Source organism: Bufo gargarizans, chromosome 5 (genome assembly GCF_014858855.1).
Source record: "Bufo gargarizans isolate SCDJY-AF-19 chromosome 5, ASM1485885v1, whole genome shotgun sequence".
NCBI classification, from domain to species: domain Eukaryota; kingdom Metazoa; phylum Chordata; class Amphibia; order Anura; family Bufonidae; genus Bufo; species Bufo gargarizans.
This window is the reverse complement of record NC_058084.1, coordinates 386,575,862-386,595,970: the sequence shown is the minus strand read 5'-3', so window position 1 is coordinate 386,595,970 and position 20,109 is coordinate 386,575,862. Positions and strand designations below refer to the sequence as shown.

General features: G+C 45.2%; 1 protein-coding gene across 1 annotated transcript in view; it reads left to right on the top strand.

Annotated features, from left to right (window-relative positions):
- STK31 (serine/threonine kinase 31) overlaps positions 1–20,109 on the top strand; it is a 250,414-nt gene that overhangs the window by 81,299 nt on the left and 149,006 nt on the right. The window contains exons 8-9 of the mRNA XM_044295539.1: positions 18,073–18,356; positions 19,723–19,776. Coding sequence (XP_044151474.1) covers positions 18,073–18,356; positions 19,723–19,776 — 338 coding nt within the window. The remainder of the gene's footprint in view (positions 1–18,072; positions 18,357–19,722; positions 19,777–20,109) is intronic.

Genomic DNA, 20,109 nt, shown 5'->3' with positions numbered 1-20,109 from the left:
AGGTAATATTAAAATGATAGGCTCAACAATGAAATGTGTAATAACACAGACCTCTCATGGAGGACAAAAAGAAGAAAATTATTCCCTGCCAACTACAGTGAACTGGTCAGGTTTGAAAAAATGTGGAGCCAGGAGGTGTGAACACTGGCCCACTCGGAGGAGTGAGTTGGAGAACAAACAGGTGATAGATATATAGAGAGGGAGACAGATGCTGGGTCTCAAACCCTACATTAATCCCTGTGTTCAATCATATGTGCTCCTACCGTCTGACCCTAGATGGCCCTCAGACCTAATGTTTGACTGCCCAGCTTCGTCGGAAGTAAAAAGGACCAGTCACTTCTAGGAGATCAGATGCAATGAATAGAAAAGAAAAAATGACGACAAAAGAATTTGTCCCTGTCCCTACGCGTTTCACTGGCTTGCGCCAGATCATCAGGGGACTCAGATATCACCAGGACCTCCGGTGAATGGTGACAGGCAGTCTGTGCCTATCTCAGCTATAAATGTTATGCTGCGGCAGCAAGGGACACAATCCTATATATGACAGGCAGTACTTAGCTTGCTCGGTGTTCAGCTCGGGTCCGGGGTCCGCACCTATCCTTTCTTTTCTATTCATTGCATCTGATCTCCTAGAAGTGACTGGTCCTTTTTACTTCCGACGAAGCTGGGCAGTCAAACATTAGGTCTGAGGGCCATCTAGGGTCAGACGGTAGGAGCACATATGATTGAACACAGGGATTAATGTAGGGTTTGAGACCCAGCATCTGTCTCCCTCTCTATATATCTATCACCTGTTTGTTCTCCAACTCACTCCTCCGAGTGGGCCAGTGTTCACACCTCCTGGCTCCACATTTTTTCAAACCTGACCAGTTCACTGTAGTTGGCAGGGAATAATTTTCTTCTTTTTGTCCTCCATGAGAGGTCTGTGTTATTACACATTTCATTGTTGAGCCTATCATTTTAATATTACCTAATTAAAGACTTATCTTTTAAGACTACCCATAATTCAATCAACGTTTTTTTCTACCTGGCAGTAATTATGATCCTGCATACAGAAAATGTTAAGCTCTTCAGTGTCTGTAGGAATGGAGCTTGTGAAGAGACTGCTGAAACTCAGAGGGCAGACAACTGTAGTCTGTTTGGGGAATTAGAAAAAAAGACCATTTGAACATTGTTTTATTGGTTTGTGTTTTTTGTTTTTTTTGCTTTCGCTGTGTGGTCAAAATGACACTTTACCGTTATTTTGCGATTAGTGATGCTAAATTTATGGAGTTTCTCTTTATGTTTTAAGGGTCCTTGCACTGACATATTAATTTTTGGGCAGAAAACAATGGTAGGATAATCACATGTGGGTTTTTGGCCATCTGTGTTTTTTGCCACATTTTTCTTGGCTTTTTTTGCCGAGTGGTCCAGATTTGCTAATGTATCTGCGCCAAAAATCTGTCTAAAGTGGCACACTTTGGAGCATCTAGAATTTGTACCGTTTTTTTTTTCTGTCAAGCAGGGCTTAGAGGAAATTGAGTGGAGCGTTGAGGTAAAGCGTTGGGGGCCTAAGATGTGCCATTGTGCGAAAAAATTGTTGGTGCAATTCTGGTGTAAAAGTCTGTCTCAAAGTAGGCCGATCAGTAATTGGCTGATTTGGCTAAGTTTATGCCATCTTTAGTATTAGTAAATCTGGGCCAGTGTGCTTGCCCACTGGTGTCCCCCCCCCCCCCCCCCCCCTTATAGAGGAGATGGGAAAATGCCTGAAAAAAAAAATTCGAGTTCCAGCATGCTGCATTATTGAAATTAAGCAAGCAAGAAAAAAAAAAGGGAAAAAAGAAAGGGGAAAATAAATAAATAAATAACCTTCACCTAATTAACCCGTAGGATACCAGTGCTGTACATGTACGTCATGGGTATCGGAGTAAAAAATCCCAGCGCCCGCTCTATCAGCTCCAGCTGTATGCGCCGGCATCGGTGAAAACACAGATAACGTCGTATTAACCCTTGCACTGCTGTGCTCAGCGCTGACTGCGGCATGTGCGGGATCCTGCCGAGTGCGGGGTGGCCATTGGGTCCCCGTGCTGCTGTGACAGGGACCCGATGGCAGAGAAGGCAGCCCGATGTCTTCCTAAGGCTACTTTCACACTGGCGTTTTTCTTTTCCGGCATAGAGTTCCGTCACAGGGGCTCTATACCAGAAAAGAACTGATCAGGCATATCCCCATGCATTCTGAATGGAGAGTAATCCGTTCAGGATGCATCAGGATGTCTTCATTTCAGTCATTTTGACTGATCAGGCAAAAGAGAAAACCGTAGCATGTTACGGTTTTATCTCCGGCGAAATAAAACTGAAGACTTGCCTGAATGCCGGATCTGTAATTTTTTTCTATGGGAATGTATTAGTGCCGAATCAGGCATTCAAAATACCGGAATGCTGGATCCGTCGTTCCGGTCTGCGCATGCGCAGACCTTTTAAAAATGAGAAAATGTAAATACCGGATCCGTTTTGCCTAATGACACCGGAAAAAATGGATCCGGTATTGCAATGCATCTTTCTGCCTGATCAGGCATTTTTCAGAGTGATCAGGAGCCTGATCAGTCTGAACAAATGACATGCATACAGTTTGTTTGCCTGATCAGGCAGGCAGTTCAGGCAACGGAACTGCCTGCCGGAATCAAACAACGCAAGTGTGAAAGTACCCTTAGGCATCGTGGCTGCCTTGACTGAGAGCCTGTGAGATCCAGCCCCCTGGATCTCACAGGCAGGAAGCTGTAAGTGTATTACATTGAGTAATACACTTACAGCAAATGCATTACAATACAGAAGTTTCTCGCTGGTATCACTGGGGGACACAGGACCGTGGGTATAGCTTTTTGCTGCCACTACGAGGCGACACTAGGCTGATAAAAGACTTAGCTCCTCCCCTGCAGGCTATACCCATTTCAGCCTGGAGAAAGCAAGTCTGTTAGGAGGCAGACCTTCCTGCCTTATGCAGGGCGGCTTCCTTAATGGATTCTTTTCTTATCGCCCAGCCTCTCTGTTGGCCCGGGGAGCAAGACCGGTGACGGAATCCAGACCGCCTACCTCCCCACAGAAGCAAAAGAAGGACCAGGGCAGCCCAGCTTCCTGCCAGCCAAGGGGTCACCTAGGTCCGCCAAAGAAGACGCTCCTGCCACTCCGGTGCCAGCAGCTGAGGAGGTGACCCTGCTGGAAAAGGTGACCTTGCGGTCTGCTAAGGGAGGGAGAAGAGGAGAAAGATGGGTAAGTACACGGGACTAGGTATGTATGTGCCTTCGCAATCCGGTGAGTGATCCTCGAATTCCCATTCCACCCACGGGTAGTTTGGTTGATAGTTTCTGCCGACGCAGCCTGCAACGTCCACCGGCAAGATTCTGAGAGGTAGAACTGCGCACAAGCGGCCCAGAGCAGGATATTTTCCTCCTCGGTCACCTCCCACCCCCACCCTTCCTCCCCAGGGTCACGCTCAGACGCACCCTTTCTCCCTGGAGATGTTCGGTCCGAAGGGGGGATCATTGATTTGGACTCTGTCGTGAACCCAGCGCAATCTTCCAAGATTGCATCCAGGGTAGACAGCAGTTTTTGTCGTATGCAGTAACCCCTTCCTTAGGCGGAGTATTTGCACTACTATCGGACAAGCTACTTGCCTGATGCATTACCTCCTTCCTTCAGTGCTGGCTTCAGTGCCGTCTGCAGGCGTTCCCCCTTCCGTAGGTGGTGGAATTGCATTTCCACGGGGTACAATACTTAACATATGCATTAGCCTCTTCCATAGCTGGTGTTATGGTGTTATCACGGATTTCAGTGTTTACTGTATGCATTACCCCTCTCTTAGGTGGAGTAATTGCACTCTCACTCGCCATATGCATTATCCCCGTCCATAAGCGATGTAATTTCTCTGCCATTGGACTTAGTTCCTGCCATATGCATCACTACTTTTCTTAGGTGGTGTGCTTGCACTTCCTCGGGATACAGTTCCTGCCATATGCGTTTTTCCGCCTTAGTTGCGGAGTGGTTGCACTTCCACTGAGGCAGTGCTCGACGTAGGCATTGCCAAACTCCATTGGTGGGGTACTTCCAGTACCGTTGGGTACGGTTCTGACTGCCACGCTACCCCCTTCCTTATGCGTGTATCGCACTTCCATTGGAGGTTATTTCTTCAGTCACATTGACATCTCCATGCTTGCTGTTACATTACCCTATCGTTAGTGATCGCTAACAGGGGGAATAACTAAGCTTCTTGGGATGCTGCAATTCATGCCATGGCTCTAGATGCGATAGCTTCCTGGGTGCCCTATACTCTTCACCTAGTGGTATATGGGTGTCGCCAGTGGATACCGTGGATATTTCCCAGTTGTATCCTCTTTTTCTTGCTGGTGCTGGTTTGGGGCATGAATGTCACCCTGTGTCCTCTCAGGGGGTTACCTGGCAACACTTGTGTCCTAGAGACCCACATTTCAATGGGCCTCCACCGTTCCAGTCGGTCATGGTATTTGTCCTCAACAATATGGAGGGCGTACCCCATTGCACAAAATATTGTGATTCCGCTCCAGCGAGTCGAGGGTCGCATTGACTCTGTATTCTCTAGCTCCACTCCCCCTTATCTGGGAAAGTGGTTATGCTGGCACTCTGGTTTAGCTACTACAGGGTGTTCTCCTCCGTAGGTGCAGCTTTTACGCTAATGCTAGGGGCCACAGTTGTTGCAGTGAGGCGTCCCCCTCAGGTAGGGGTTCTTCCCTGACGCTGGCTTTGGCGGTTGCTCTTGTTCGGTGCCCTTGCCTGGTGGAGTGTTTTAGGTCTATGTAACTGGGGCACTATGGTTCCATGACTTCTACGGCAAGTCCTCAGGCCTTCCCCTCAGTTTTGCGATGACGGGGCATGCTGTGGATACTACGGTACGAGTGGTCTTTGCGTTGTCACAACATATGGTTCCCCCTCCACAGCTCCTTCGTCGGTGGCGGATTCTTCTAGTGCCGCATTCGGTGACCTCTGTCGTGTGGCCCCCTCATCAGCTGGAATATGGTGCTAGCCATAGCCTTGTGGCTCCCCTTGCATGGGTTCCTCCTCAGGCGGAGTTTGGCGCTGTCACTCATCCTGTGGCTGCTTCTGTATAGTACCAGTCTCAGATGGAGAATGGGCTTTAGCCCTGGCCTATTTTCTCCTTCCATCCTTTTCTGGCTCAGGGTTGAAGGCCACCCCGCAAGCCTTGGTGGCTCCTACGTTACTATTTTCCCCTAATCTGCATTGGCGCAGGGTGTTGGTTCCGGTCCCAGATGGTGGGCTGCGATGCCTACCACATCCCTCTTTCTACAGGTGAAACATTCCCATTGGTCCTGGGGGTACTACCTTTATCTGCAATTACCTCTTACGACATGAGTAATGACGGTCATGTCAATGCGATGGTGGTCATGCTTTTTCAGTGCCCATTCTGTGGGTAGACAGAGACATACCACGCCAGGGAGTCCAGGGGTGCGGTCACGCCTTACCACCGCTGATAGACATTTCGTTCCTGGAACAGAACACCTTTTCTGGAGCTGAATGTTGCTCGTCTCTCCCTTCGGTCTAACTGGCCAGTAGCTATGCCTGGCACTGCTCTGGAATCCCATCACAATTTATTTCCTATGTGACCAGTGTTGTCTCAGGTATGGGTAGGGCGTTGGACGTCGTCATCGCACTCCATCCGGCAGGAATCTTTCTTTTATCCTGGTCTGGGCGAGATTTCCGTAGAGCAGTGTTGCCACACTGTCAATATATGGTAGCTGACAGAGCTTCTCACTGCCGGTGATTCTCACATCAGTTTTACTTCTACCCATCTCAAATGTATTCGTTCTTTGGCCTGCGGTTGGGCGTGCCTGATTCAGGCGTTTTTTTCTGGGGTTTATCAACCAGCTTCTCAGTCCCCCCGCAAGCCTCTACGGTTCTGGTGTTATCGGTCTGCCAATTGACCGCTTCCGTGGAGCTTCTCTCTTTAGCAGAGATGTATCCTGTGGCCTGGGATTTTGGTTCTGCTTCCAGGGTTAGGGCCAGGTACCTGGTTTCGTCCATACGACTGGTGGGTCATTTGGTGTCGTATCAGTGAGGAACTTGACCCGTCTCTGCAAGTCTTCTTCCCCACTTTTTTCTTTCTGGCAAGGTGGCATTCCTGGGGGCAGGCTTTTCCACCCAGTGAATTCGGGAGTTGGGAGCGCCTTTCTTGTATGTATGTATGTATGTTTTTCTTGTCAGATACCCACATAAGGCAGTGCTCCTCCCAATGCCTTCTTTTTTGCTGAAGGTAGTCGCCACCTTCCACGTCTACAAGGACATTGTTTTCCCTTCTTTTTACTTCTCCCTCGTGAGAGTGAGCTCTCCATCAGAATGGATTCGGGCTCGAAGGTTTGCTCTTTCCGCCGTGCGGATTCTTACCTGGTCATTCCTGGAGTTCCTTGGAGGGGCTCGATGGTCTCCAAGGGGTGTTTCCAGGTGGATCCGTTGGCAGTTGCTTAGACATTCTGCTCCCGGGGCAAGGCACCACCCAGCAGAGTTTGGGACACCTAACCAGTGGTCATCTCTTCTTGGGATTCATTTTTCACCCTGCATCAGCTTTGCGGTGGTATAAGGCAGCGTCTTGGTCTTCCTGGTGCACGTTAGCAACGTTTTTTGCGAACTTAAAAGTAAGTTTTTTGCAAAAATCTGCTTAACGAAAATTAATAATGACATAAGGTATAGCAATATTGCAGGATAGGGATTATAATTACATAAAAAAAAAAAAAAAAAAGTTTAGTGGGGTGACAGAAGCCCTTTAAATAAAAACCAATAGCACCCATAAACAATCCTTTAAAATCTGCTCTGCAAAAGCCATATGGTGCTCCTTCCGTTCTGAGTCCTGCCATGTGCCTCCACTGCAGTTTAGCACAACATATGGGGTGTTGCTGTATTCAGGAGAAAATGGGTAACAAATTATGGGGTGCTTTATTATTATTTTTTTTTCTTTTCTGGTACCCCTTGTGAAAATGAAAAATTTGGGGCTAAAGCAACATTTTTATTGGAAGTAACGAAACTTTACATTTTTGCAGCCAAGTGTTTCCGAATTCCGTAAAATGCTTAGGGGGTAAAAGTGCTCAGTACCCCCCTTAATATGTTCTTTAAGGGGTGTAGTTTCCAAAATGGGGTCACTTTTTGAGGGTTTTCACTGTAGGGGTACGTCAGGGTCTCTTCAAATACAAAATGGTGCCTTAAACCCATTCTAGCAAAATCTGCCTCCAAAATGCATATGACGCTCCTTTTCTTCTGACCCCTGCCATGTGCCCATAGAGCAGTTTACTGCCACATATGGGGTATTTCTGTAAACTGCAGAATTAGAGTAATATATATTGAGGTTTATTTTGCTGTTAACCCTTGCTGTGTTGCAAAGTTATTACAACATAAAGTGACATATCAGTTTAGCAAAAATCAGTCTTGACTTTAAGGTGAAAAGTGGACAGTTACCGAAAGGGTTAACAAAAACACCAGTAGCAAACAGCCCTTGTACAGACCTTCAACTAACATCTGGAGCTGGCATTTCTATTGCACAAAAGGCACCAAAAACCCCAGGTGGTAAAAACACTAAAGAGTAAAAAATGGCAATAAAAAACCTATCATATTTTTCGCCCTATAAGACCTTAATGAGCACTTCCATTATGGAAGTGCAAATTGGTACAGGAAGACCGGGAAGCGGTGAATGCAGTGCTCTGTACTGACCACTTTCTGGTCCTTGGCCGTTCGCTGTGCTGTGACTGTGCACAGTGTAAGGATGTTTGCTCGCTGTGACATCACGCTGTCACGACAGTGTGCGACAGGAAGAATGCTGGCTGTAAGGAGCAGCGTCTGGAGCAGGAGAGGTGAGCATGGGGGCATTCACTTGGCAGTCTATTCTGAGGTCTGATTAGGGGACAGATTAACAATGGGCGTGTGAGCTGACATCTGACGAAAAATAAATAAATACATTTTCCTCCTCTAAAACCTAGGTGCGTCTTATAGAGTGAAAAATACAGTTTGTGTGGAAGTTTCTGGCCAGGGCTGCCTCGAGATTAAGACCATCCATAACACCTAGGGCCCCTCAGTGGGACTTAGACCGGCTCCTGAAAGGACTAATGAAACCACCATTTACCCCAGTACAGGACATTTCTCTAAAACACCTGACGCTCAAGGCTGCCTTCTTAATAGCCATAACGTCAGCTAGAAGTTTAGGAGAGATCCAGGCACTCTCCTGACGTTTATAAAAGTTGCGCAGCCTGTGGGTTTGTATGCCCTGCACATTGCTCAGGATGCATATGGGCAGCTGCGTGTTGCCTAACTGTTGCTTCTGTTTAAGTCATGTGGAGATGGGCAGCCTTGGGCTCAGCCACCGCTTGGGTGAAGTGTTTCGGAAGGAAAGATCGATGATTAACTCTTAAGGGAATCTTTGGGACGAATTTTCCCTGTTTCATGGCAGCAGGAAAGTGCGCAGTTGGCGAGGGCCACGTGCTGAGTTTTGACATAAAGTGGTGTGCGTTGGGGTGTACGGCATGATCATGTGTCTCACCTTAACCCGGAAGTGGAGAGTACAAACTGGGCGTATAGCTGGACTACAGGAGGAGGCCTGGCAAGTCGGCGTTCTGGATCTGCAGACGCCAAGTTTCTCCCCTACGATGCTGACTTTGTCAAGACGAGTGTGAATCCTCCTCGGGCTCTCAGCATGGAAAGCGTTTTCCCTTCTCCTCTTTTGACTTGGGCCTGTGCACTAGTTGAGAGTAATGAGGGCCAGAGGGAGTTTTTTTTTTTTTTTTTTTTTTTGCTATTCTTGGTGGAGGCTCTTATTTATCTAATTTTGCAGCTACGTAGCAAATTTGTATGTCTTTCAGGGCAAACTGCCTGTAAAACTGGAGTGCTTTTACTAAAAAACAAAAAATGTGCTCTTTCTAGAAGACTATTGTCATCGTCCTATAAAAACCAATTAAGTGTTAAATTACAGGAAAAGTGGTTTCAGAAGAAGCTCCCTCTATGATTGATAACCTTAGATCCCTTATTAAAGGGGTTGTCTCATCATAGACAGTGGGGGCATATCGCTCGTTTATGCCCCCATTGTCTTATAGGTGTGGGTTGCACCTATATCGAATGGAGCTCCGCAAGGTGGTGACTGGAGGACTCTGGTCCGGCCACCATCAGGCGGGCTCCGCATAGAAGTGAATGGGAGCGTACTGCGTATGCGTGGCCCCCGCTTCTATTGATTTCTATAGGGCTGACGGAAATAGCTGAGCCAGCGCTCGGCTATTTTCACCGGACCCATAGAAAATGAATGGAGGGCGGCAGTGCGTCCTCCTTCACTTGTGGGGCTCCGTTCTCGATATAGGTGCGGGTCCCAGTGGTGGGACCCGAACCTATAAGACAATGGGGGCCTATCCTAGCAATATGCCCCCATAGTCCATGATGAAACAACCCCTTTAAAGAAGTAGTATGCTCATCTATAGATGCAAAGCTATCTGGCTTATCACATCAACAGTCTGCCTAAAAAACTGAACGTTCTTAATAGATGAGGATTTAGAGCTAGACGAAGGTGAAATATCCTATGATTCTGAATCTGCCTTCTGTCAACCGCTATGTGGTATTGAAGAATCTCTGTTAAAAACAGTAGGTGCTACCATTAGGGTCTATTCACACGTCCGTATTAATTTGGTACGGATCCGTTCCGCCATTATGCGTAACAGGTGCGGACTCATTAAGTTTCAATGGGGCCGGAAAAGTGTGCTGGCTGCATCTGCACTTCCGTTCCGTGGCCCCGAACTTCTGGTCTGCGGTTGAGCCCAAAAATAGAACAAGAATCTATCTCTTTGGTTGTCTCAGCTAGAAGAGCATTTAACTTAAGGTAACCCAAAAGAGGACATTATTGCATCCTTACCAGTATTGGAACAAGCTTTAAACTTCATTGAGGATGCTTCGGCTTATGTTGTAAGACTCTCTCAGCACGATCTGCTGTTCTATCTAATGCAGTCTGAAAAAGGATCTGGTTAAGGTCCTGGTCTGGAGACACAACATCTAAAAATAGGTTGTGTAGCATTCCTTGTGAAGGTTATAGACTATTTGGACCTGTTCTAGCCGACATTGTGGAAAGGGCGTCAGACTGGAAAAAGGGGTTTCCTATGGAGTCAGGATATTTTCACCAACGAAGTTCCTTTCAAATGCAGAGAAATGCTAAACCTAACCAGAAGAAAAAAGAAAGTTCTTTGGGTTGGCAACATTCAAAAGGGAAAGGAAGAGGTTTCTAATTTAACCAAAACAAGCCCACCAGTCAACCCAACCCATTACACCAGATTTCAGGTGGGAGGAAGACTAAAAATTACATCACTGCCTGGGAAAAAATATATCTTCTTTACGCTGGATTTTGTCACTAATTTAGTATGAATGCAAAATTAAAATAAAAAAATAAACGCCTTTCCACCAGAAAGATTCATGATAAAAGCTTTTATTCAAGGGAAACAACTTTTAGAAGCTCAGATTTTGCTTTTACTCCCCTATGTTCCTGGTTAAAAAAAGCTGAGTGGAGCCCACAGGGCAATAATAAAAAGTAAACTGTTGAATAAAATTTTAATAAGATGTCTCTAATGCCTGTGCCTGCTTCGCTAAGCTAAGAGCTGACATGCAGGACTCTTGGCTTCCCCTCAGCTAATGCTGGCATATCACATGGGTACAGAGTATCCATGTGCTATGCCAGGTGTCAATAAACCTCCAGGGGGCATGGGCAGGAGCAGGGACTGTCTCATGGTAACACTAGATCTAGCGGATGCTGAGTATCATGTTCCGATTCACGAAGTGTATGAGAATAGCTATCCACATACAGGGTCAGCTTTATCACCTGCAGTTTCAGGTTCTTCCCTTCGGCCTCCCCTTGGCACCAAGAATTTTTACGAACATCATAGCGAAGTCTCGAATCATCTCCATCAGCAGGGTATATTATTCATACCTAACGTCGGTGACTTCCTATTAGTATCCCAATCGGAACATGTTCTTGGGACCAGATAATCAAAGTGGAATCCTTAGGGTGCATGATAAATGTGGAAAAGTCAGATCTCTACCCAAGCAGGCAGAAGATCTTTTTAGGAATCAAACTAGATTCTTATCTTATGATGTCCTTTCTACCTCAGGAAAATAAACAAACTTTGGGGAAAGTTTATACAGAAAGTGTCTCCTATAAGGGACATCATGACTATTTCTAGGTCTAACTGCAACCATCCCAGCAGTGATGGCACAGGCTCATGTCGGGATTCTTCAATCTTTTATTCTATCATCTTGGAACGAAAGTCAATTTTCTCTAGACAAAAAAGTGGTCCATCCTAAGTTGGTAAAACGATCCATGTGGTGATAGCTCAAACCAGAGAGTTTCATGGCGTCAAACAAATGAGATCTTAACCACGGACGCAAGTGGCTCAGGATAGGGCTTCTGGAATCAGACCATGACTTAATCCTCATCGTCAAATGTAAAAGACTTAACGGCAGTCCTGATAGCTGTTAAAAGGGTTTCTTCCAACTCAGAATGTGAAAATCTTGCCAGGCAATGTAACTACAGTGGCATATATCTACAAGCAGGGAGGAACAAGGAGTAAAATGCTATACTTTGTGGCAACCGATATCTTCAGGTTGGCCGAGAATCATCTGTAATCAATGTCAGCAGTTCACTTAAAAGGGAATAGAATTTACTAGCAGACTTCCTGAGCAGATAGACCCTCAAGGAAGGAGAATGGTCACTAAAGAAGACTACATTCAATCAAATATGCAAAATATGGGGGATTCCAGTGTTGGCTCTCTTTGCATCAAAAACCAACAAAAAAGTAGATTGTTTGTTTGCTATCTCATCAGGACAATCCTTTCATGGTGGATGCCTTTTCAGCACCTTGGTCATATGACCTTTTGTATGTATTCCCTCCATTGTCTCTCATCCCAAGAACATTGGTAAAAGTAGCAGAGGAGAACAGGTATGTGATTCTATTGGCCCCTTACTGGCCCAAGAGAACTTTGTTTCCGTTCCTTCTTCAGTTGTCGAAAGGAAACTATTAGAGTCTCCCTCAAGTTCCAGATCTGTTGCTAAAAGTTCTTGCAGTACACCCCAATGTTCAACATCTGCTTGGATTCTGAATGAGCCATCCTGAAAACAAGCGGCCTTTCTGATACGATTGTTACTACTCTTTTAAAGAGTAGAAAGCCGTTAACATCTAAAATATATAACAGAACCTGGAGGGCCTTCCTTCAATTTTCAGATTGTTCCTGGGATCCTTTCATGGCCCCGGATGTAAGGATTATTTTGGATTTTCCTTAAAGGCCTGGATATGGGATTTATATTAAGTACTTTAAAGGTCCAGATAGCTGCCCGCTCAGCATTCTTGGGGTTTAAGGTAGCAGAATTAGTTAAAAGGTTTATTAAAGGTGCTTCTATAATCAGATCATCTTTTCACTCTACCGTAGTGGGATCTTAATTTAGTTCTGTCAGAATTATTAGATCATCCTTCTTTAGTCGCCATCACTGCGGCCAGAAGAGTAGGAGAAATCCAAGCCTTTTCTTGTAAACCTCTTTACTTGGAAGATAGGGTTGTTTTAAAACATTCTCCTTCCTTTTTACCAAAGGTATTCTCTCAATTCTATTGCCAACAGGAAGTCTCGCTGTCTTCTTTTTGTGATCAAGGGGTATCTACAAAAGAATCTAGTGTCCACAATCCGGAGATGTGTTCTGCAATATCTGCAAACCACTGAGGTTTTCAGAAAGTCAGACCATTTGTTTGTCCAATTTCAGGGTCCAAATAAAGGTCAAGCGGCAAGCAAAAGAACTATTGCTCGTTGGATAAAAATTACTTACTATGGCTTGCTTGTCAAAAGGTGTCAGTATTCCGGAATGTTTGAAGGCTCATTCTACAATAGCATTGTCGACTTCCTGGGCAGAGGGAGCCCCTGCATCCTTAGATCAAATCTGCAAAGTGGCAACCTAAGCTAGTCCTTCTACTGTTTTCAGACACTATAAATTAGATGTGACTTTTAACAGGGACCTATCTTTTGGATACAGTCTTATCTGCAGTAGTCCCAAAATTACAGGACTTAGAGGTTGTGCAGGGATTTATATTGATGATCTTTCCTTAGGATACCTGTGGGAGTCCGACACCTAGCACCTCCAACATTCAGCTGTTTGAAGAGGAGGAGGCACTCAATGCAAATGCTGCTTCCTCTTCATTATGCTACCTAGATGGTCTCCCTTGGAAGTAGTGAATGCAATGAGTGGTGCCTCCTCTTTAAACAGCTGATCAGCCTTCAAACAGCCTATGCTGAGGATACGTCATGGATATAACACACCTGCACAACCCTTTTAATAGGAACTTAAAGGGGTATTCCGGTAGTGAGACAAATTCCATATCCCCTGTTCTACTGCTGGGACCCCCACCGATCATGATAATGAGGACTTTCTGATGAATGGAGCAGCAGATCGAGCTCTGATAGCTACGAGGTTCTTATTCTTGTGATAAGTTATCCCCTATTCTGTGGATAGGATAACTTGTCACTACTGTACATCCCTTTAAAGGGAGTCTTTCACCAAATATGACCATTACAGACCACTCTGATCAGGTTCTCCATTACTTTCCCTAGATTACTATGGTACCTTTCATATTGCAGTCCATCGGCTATCGCTCCCCCAAAAACTTTTATACCATATGGTAATTAGGTTCTGAAGGTGCCCAGGCCCCTCTGCTCTTTGCTTACCAAACCCCTACTATTTCACCCCTCTGGCCCGCCCTTGTTTTATCTGATTACCTCCTCCTCTCCGTCTGCAATCCTGCGCCCTCGCCGCTCCTCACATTCCCGGCGCGTGCGCACGGCATTGGCAATTATGGGCAGAGGAACAGGGACTTTTGGTGCGCATGCGCCAGCCTGCACAACCTGATCCAGAGGTAATCAGATTAAACAAGGGTGGGCGAGAGGGGTGAAAGAAGAGAGGTTTGGTAAGTAAAGCGCAGAGGGGCCTGGGCACCGACCGCATGAATACCGCCCCTGGGCACCTTCAGAACCTAATTATATGGTATAAAAGTTTTATTAATTTTTTTATTTTTTTTAGCAAATCGGCGATGGACTGCAATATTAAAAGGTACCATAGTAATATGGGGAAAGTAATGGAGAACCTGATTTGAGTGGTCTGTAATGGTCATATTTGGTGAAAGACTTTAACTGTGGCGGCCCGGTAGGCTTCAAAAGTCTTCCATCTGCTATAGCAACCAAACAGATTTTGCAGTCTCATCCTAGGGGTGCATTCGGTTACTGGGAGCATCCTACTCGTAAATGTCCGGTTGGATGCCGTGGTCTCAATTAGCCACGGCATCTGAGTGGTTAAAAGCTTGTGGTCAGCGTTGTCTGTCTTCATAGACTATCGGTTGAGGTCTCCTGTGTAAAAAAGCAGGCACATGCTGGCAATGGTCCCAGTGCACCTCCTGAGTGGGCACCATCCCTGAAGACCCCTATGTGTATGACTGATATCAAAATTAGGAGGGTGCATAAATTTGGGCACCACAAAAAGAAATGAAATCAATATTTAGTAGATCCTTCTTTTGCAGAAATTACAGCCTCTAAACGCTTCCTGTAGGTTCCAATGAGAGTCTGGTTGAAGGTATTTTGGACCATTCCTCTTTAGTTCATTCAGGTTTGATGGCTTCCGAGCATGGACAGCTCTCTTTAAGTCACACCACAGATTTTCAATTATATTCAGGTCTGGGGACTGATATGGCCATTCCAGAACGTTGTACTTGTTCCTCTGCATAAATGCCTTAGTGGATTTTGAGCAGTGTTTAGGGTCGTTGTGTTGTTGGAAGATCCAGCCCCGACGCAGCTTCAGCTTTGTCACTGATTCCTGAACATTGGTCTCCAGAATCTGCTGATACTGAGTGGAATCCATGCGTCCCTCAACTTTGACAAGATTCCAGTCCCTGCACTGGCCACACAGCCCCACAGCATGCTGGAACCACCACCATATTTTACTGTAGGTAGCAGGTGTTTTTCTTGGACTGCTGTGTTCTTTTTCCTCCATGCATAACGCCCCTTGTTATGGCCAAATAACTAAATTTTAGTTTCATCAGTCCACAGCACCTTATTCCAAAATGAAGCTGGCTTGTCCAAATGTGCTTTAGCCCACCTCAAGCGGCACTTTTTGTGCTGTTGGCGGAGAAAAGGCTTCCTCTGCATCACTGTCGCATACAGCATCTCCTTGTGTAAAGTGCGCCGAATGGTTAACGATGCACAGTGACTCCATCTGCAGCAAGATGATGTTGTAGGTCTTTGTTGCTGGTCTGTGGGTTGACTGACTGTTCTCACCATTCGTCGCTTCTGTCTATCCGAGATTTTTCTTGGTCTGCCACTTCGAGCCTCAACTTGAACTGAGCCTGTGGTCTTCCATTTCCTCAATATGTTCCTAACTGTGGAAACAGACAGCTGAAATCTCTGAGACAGCTTTCTGTATGCTTCCCCTAAACCATGATGGTGAACAATCTTTGTCTTCAGGTCATTTGAGAGTTGTTTTGAGACCCCCATGTTGCTACTCTTCAGAGAAAATTAAAAAAGAGGAGGGAAACTTACAATTGACCCCCTTAAATACTCGTTCTCATAATTGGATTCACCTGTGTATGTAGGTCAGGGGTCACTGAGCTTACCAAGCCAATTTGAGTTCCAATAATTAGTTCTAAAGGTTTTGGAATCAATAAAATGACAACAACAGTGCCCAAATGTATGCCTCTGCCAAATTTTGTTTAAACAATTATAGCACACTTTCTGCAAATCCAATAAACTTAATTACACTTCTCAAATATCACTGTGTGTGTCTCCTATATGATATATCTAACTGACATTTTTTTTATTGTAACAACCAACGATTTATACAGGAAAATCATGTCGATTAACAAGGTTGCCCAAACTTTCGCATCCCACTGTATAGTACAATGAAAAGGTGAAAACCAAGTATTTTAAAATAAAGAATGCAATGCTGTATTGTACATATTCCTCTATTCACACTGGGTTTGCCTGTACATTTGGCATTTATACAAGCTGGAAAATGCTTACTGCATTTATGCCAACCATTTTCATAGACCACTATGGACTCAACCTTTGTCTGTATTAAAAGACGTAGTTGACGCTTTCTCTGCCAGCCATTTTATACTGTGATAGCTTAAAGGGGTTATCCTTTAGGCCTATGAGGGCTAACCTCTAGTACTCCAGCTATGGTAAAACTACAACTCCCAAGATGTACCCTTGCTCGGCTGTTCTCAGAACTTCATAGAAATGAATGGAGCATGCTGGGAGTTGTAGTTTCACCACAGCTGGTGTGCCGGAGGTTAGCCATCACTGCTTTAGTCTAATTTCACATGAACAAGTTTTCCGTCTGGATGCAAAGTGTGCTGTAAGCGCATAGCATTCGCGCTGAATCCTGAAGCTTTTGTTTCAGTGGGTCTGTGTACATCAGCGTCATTTTATCACTGATCATCTATGCGTTCAGGAAAAATGGCAGCATGTTCTATATTGTGTGTTTTTTCACACAGCACTGAGGCCATAGAAGTGAATGGGACTTGTTTGCAAAACGGAAGGCATCCGGATGCAATGCATTGTTCAATTACTGTCACTAGCAGATGTCGATTTGTTGTTCTTTAGTTTTTCTTCACGCGTGTGAAAAATGTATGCAGTCCATTTGGAAAGAACGCACACACTGAACGCGATTGCAGAAAAAATACTTGCGTGTAAATCCACCAGTATTTCCTTGAATGGATCTTGACGCAATCCATATAGTTTGTGTGGAAGAAGCCTTATAAATGCAATAACAAGTCGGGTCAGTTTTTGTTTTTTCATGTACAATTTTTCAATCTGGTAGCGCCCCCTTCCCTGTATCGTTCTGGGCCACCTTCTTCTGCATTCATTGGTGTACTAACATGACAGTAGATTTCCTTCTTCTCCCCTCAGTGCTTGTGTAGTGATCTCATAGAGAAGCAGCTGAAGTTATTTGGGCACATTTCATTCATTCATTTCCTATTTCTAATTTCCTAGCAATGAATAGCTATACCACTGTAGACAGTGGAGAAGGAAATCGGGGGCATTGTATGCCATATAAATAGCTGGGGGCTGTATATAAGGAACTGTTTTCTGTGCAGGGGAAGAGGGGGCGGTTTCCTATGACTCTCCCCTTACTCCCCTGACTCTCCCGCTGATGTCCGGAAGATGAGGATAGAGTGGTCTGGCAGCAGTTTTCTCCCCTCACCCCATGCACTAATTTGACTAAGCATACATATGTAAGGGAGCATTGAGAGGGATCACAGTTGGTGAACGGTCATTGACCGTTATTTTATGTGTATCCCAGCTTTAGTGTTCATGTAAGGCTACTTTCACACTAGCGTTCGGGCGGATCCGTTCTGAACGGATCCGCTCATAATAATGCAGACGGAGGCTCCGTTCAGAACGGATCCGTCTGCATTATTTTTAGCATAGAACAGCTAAGTGTGAAAATAGCCTAGTACGGATCCGTCCAGACTTTCAATGTAAAGTCAATGGGGGACGGATCCGCTTGAAGATTGAGCCACATTGTGGCATCTTCAAACGGATCCGTCCCCATTGACTTACATTGAAAGTCTGCACGGATCCGCACGCCTCCGAACGGCCAGGCGGACACCCGAACGCTGCAAGCAGCGTTCAGCTGTCCGCCTGTCCGTGCGGAGGCGAGCGGAGTGGAGGCTGAACGCCGCCAGACTGATGCAGTCTGAGCGGATCCGCCTCCATTCAGACTGCATCAGGGCTGGACGGCTGCGTTCGGGTTCGCTCGTGAGCTCCTTCAAACGGAGCTCACGAGCGGACCAGCGAACGCTAGTGTGAAAGCAGCCTAACAGAATTAGGGGGCGAGTAGAGTTTTAGAGATACTTTTAGCTAAACAATTTGTGGCAACTATACTTTGTAATAAAGCAGAACAAAATTATTAGAAATTTGTTTCCTGATTTCTAAATAATGACATGTTTATATGTCGTAAAGCTCCTTGATAATGTAATATTTTTTTTCCCCCTTTTTAACTTTTATTAGGGCTTAAAATTTCTGTCCCAGTTGATAAGCGACAAGCAGGTGTCTGTGCAGCAAAAGGCGGTTTACAAGGATGGCACTGTTGTTGTCCAGGTGTCACATAATGATCTTGACATAGGAGAAGAAGTTGCTAAAAAGGGCTTTGCTGTGAGATCTCGACTAATTAGCTCTCCAAACAGTGCTTTGGGAACAGTGGATGCCCCAGCACACGAGATAAAGCTACGATTCCCATGGCAAGTACGGAATGTGGAAAGGCTTCCGATACGCGAGCCAAAATCTTTACCTGTGTTTAACCGATGTAACAGTGACCCAAACAAGGATAATATTGGGAAGAATAATTTTCAAGCCCCAAGGTAGGTGCATTTATTTTGTGGGCTGGTTTCTGTATGCTCTCCCTTTTTCTCTCCTTGATCTCCAGCTAAAAAGCCCTTTACACGGCTGACAAATGAACAGATCATCGCTAACCAGTGTTTCTAGTAATGCTGGTTAGCAATGATCTGGTGGTGTAAATGCACCGCTGCTTCCCCAATGAACAAGCAAAACGCTCGTTCATCGGGTAATTGTATCTTTTGTGCAGGGCAAAATATAATTGTTTCCCAGTGGCAGATCGTGCTGTTTAAACGAGTCAATATGGGGAAGAAAGATGGCATTAGCCATCGCTCCTCCCCATATGTAAATGCCCGGTCTCCTTCGCTAGAGACGTCAAATAGGATAAATGCTTGCCAAGATTGCCGTATCTCCAAGGAAAGCCACGGCATCACAAAGTAGATATGGAGTAGCCCCTTTGAGGCAGGACTGCATGCATGCACTCCACTAGCTCGTTTGCCATTGACCTCTCATCATTGCCAAGTGTGCCTGAACTGGTGCCACGTGAGAGCCCATTGGAGGCATGAATGGCAAACAGTAGTGTTCAGTGATGAAAGCAGGTTCTGCTTTGGTACTAGTGATGAATGCCTCAGAGTTTGCAAGAGGGCTGGAGAGCACAGGACCAACGCAGTGTCATGATATGGGGCACCTTTAGCTACCATGGCCACTCCTGTCAGGGAGGGAACATTGACCAGCTTTTGTTTTTTTCCAGGATATTTTGGGACCAGTCCTGCCTTTTCTTTTTGTTTCAGAAGTATTTAATGGGGAAAATGTAGTAAATGACAAAATATGCTTGAGATTACATAAACAAAGAAAAAGGTGACATGCATAAGAAAGTGTAGGTCAGTAATGTTCAGTGTAACAAAATAACTTTTTCATAATAGTTAAAATGCTTAACGAGAGATCATCGTTGGAAAGGGGTCTCAACTCCCATGGCTCTCCCAGCCAAGTAGACATAAAGATAGGAAGGGGGTAGAGAGAACGGAAGTCATGTCTTCATTCATCATCCGCACATGGGTATAAAGACAAAAAGTACATCAGGTTAGGGGAGTTATACCTTAGGGAACTGTTCTCTAGAATCAGAAAGAATAGCATTAAGTTTCTCATAAAGTAGTGTCCTATTGATTCTCTGGATGACTGAGATAGCGAATGGTGTATCCATCTGGAAGCAATATATAGTCGACCTACTGACTTCTTTGACTTTGGAGACGTGGTATTCCTACAAGATAATGCCCACCTACACTACACAGTGTGCTTTTCAGGGTATACAGCAGATTCTCTGGTCAGCTTGATCGCTAGTTCTCTATCTAGTTCTCTATCTCTATCAAGATTTCTGGGACTGTATAGGGTGATCGATCTCTCCATGCACAGCAGCCAACAACCACCTTGGCCGAACCATAGGTCCAAGTTAAAAGAGCTAGGACAGACATACCACAGGAGAATATCCATCATCTGTATGACTGTTACCATTTAGAGAAATGTGTTCACGCTTCGTTTGGTGGTAAAAGCAGAATTGCGTTATGGATTCCGTTACCACAGACTATAACACAATTCTATGACTGAATGCATAATAGGAGTCTATGATCTGCATAACTGATCCGTCCTGTTTCCGTTATGCAGGAGATGACTTCCCTGCATAACTGAAAATGAAACGTTGACAATGAATGGGGACAA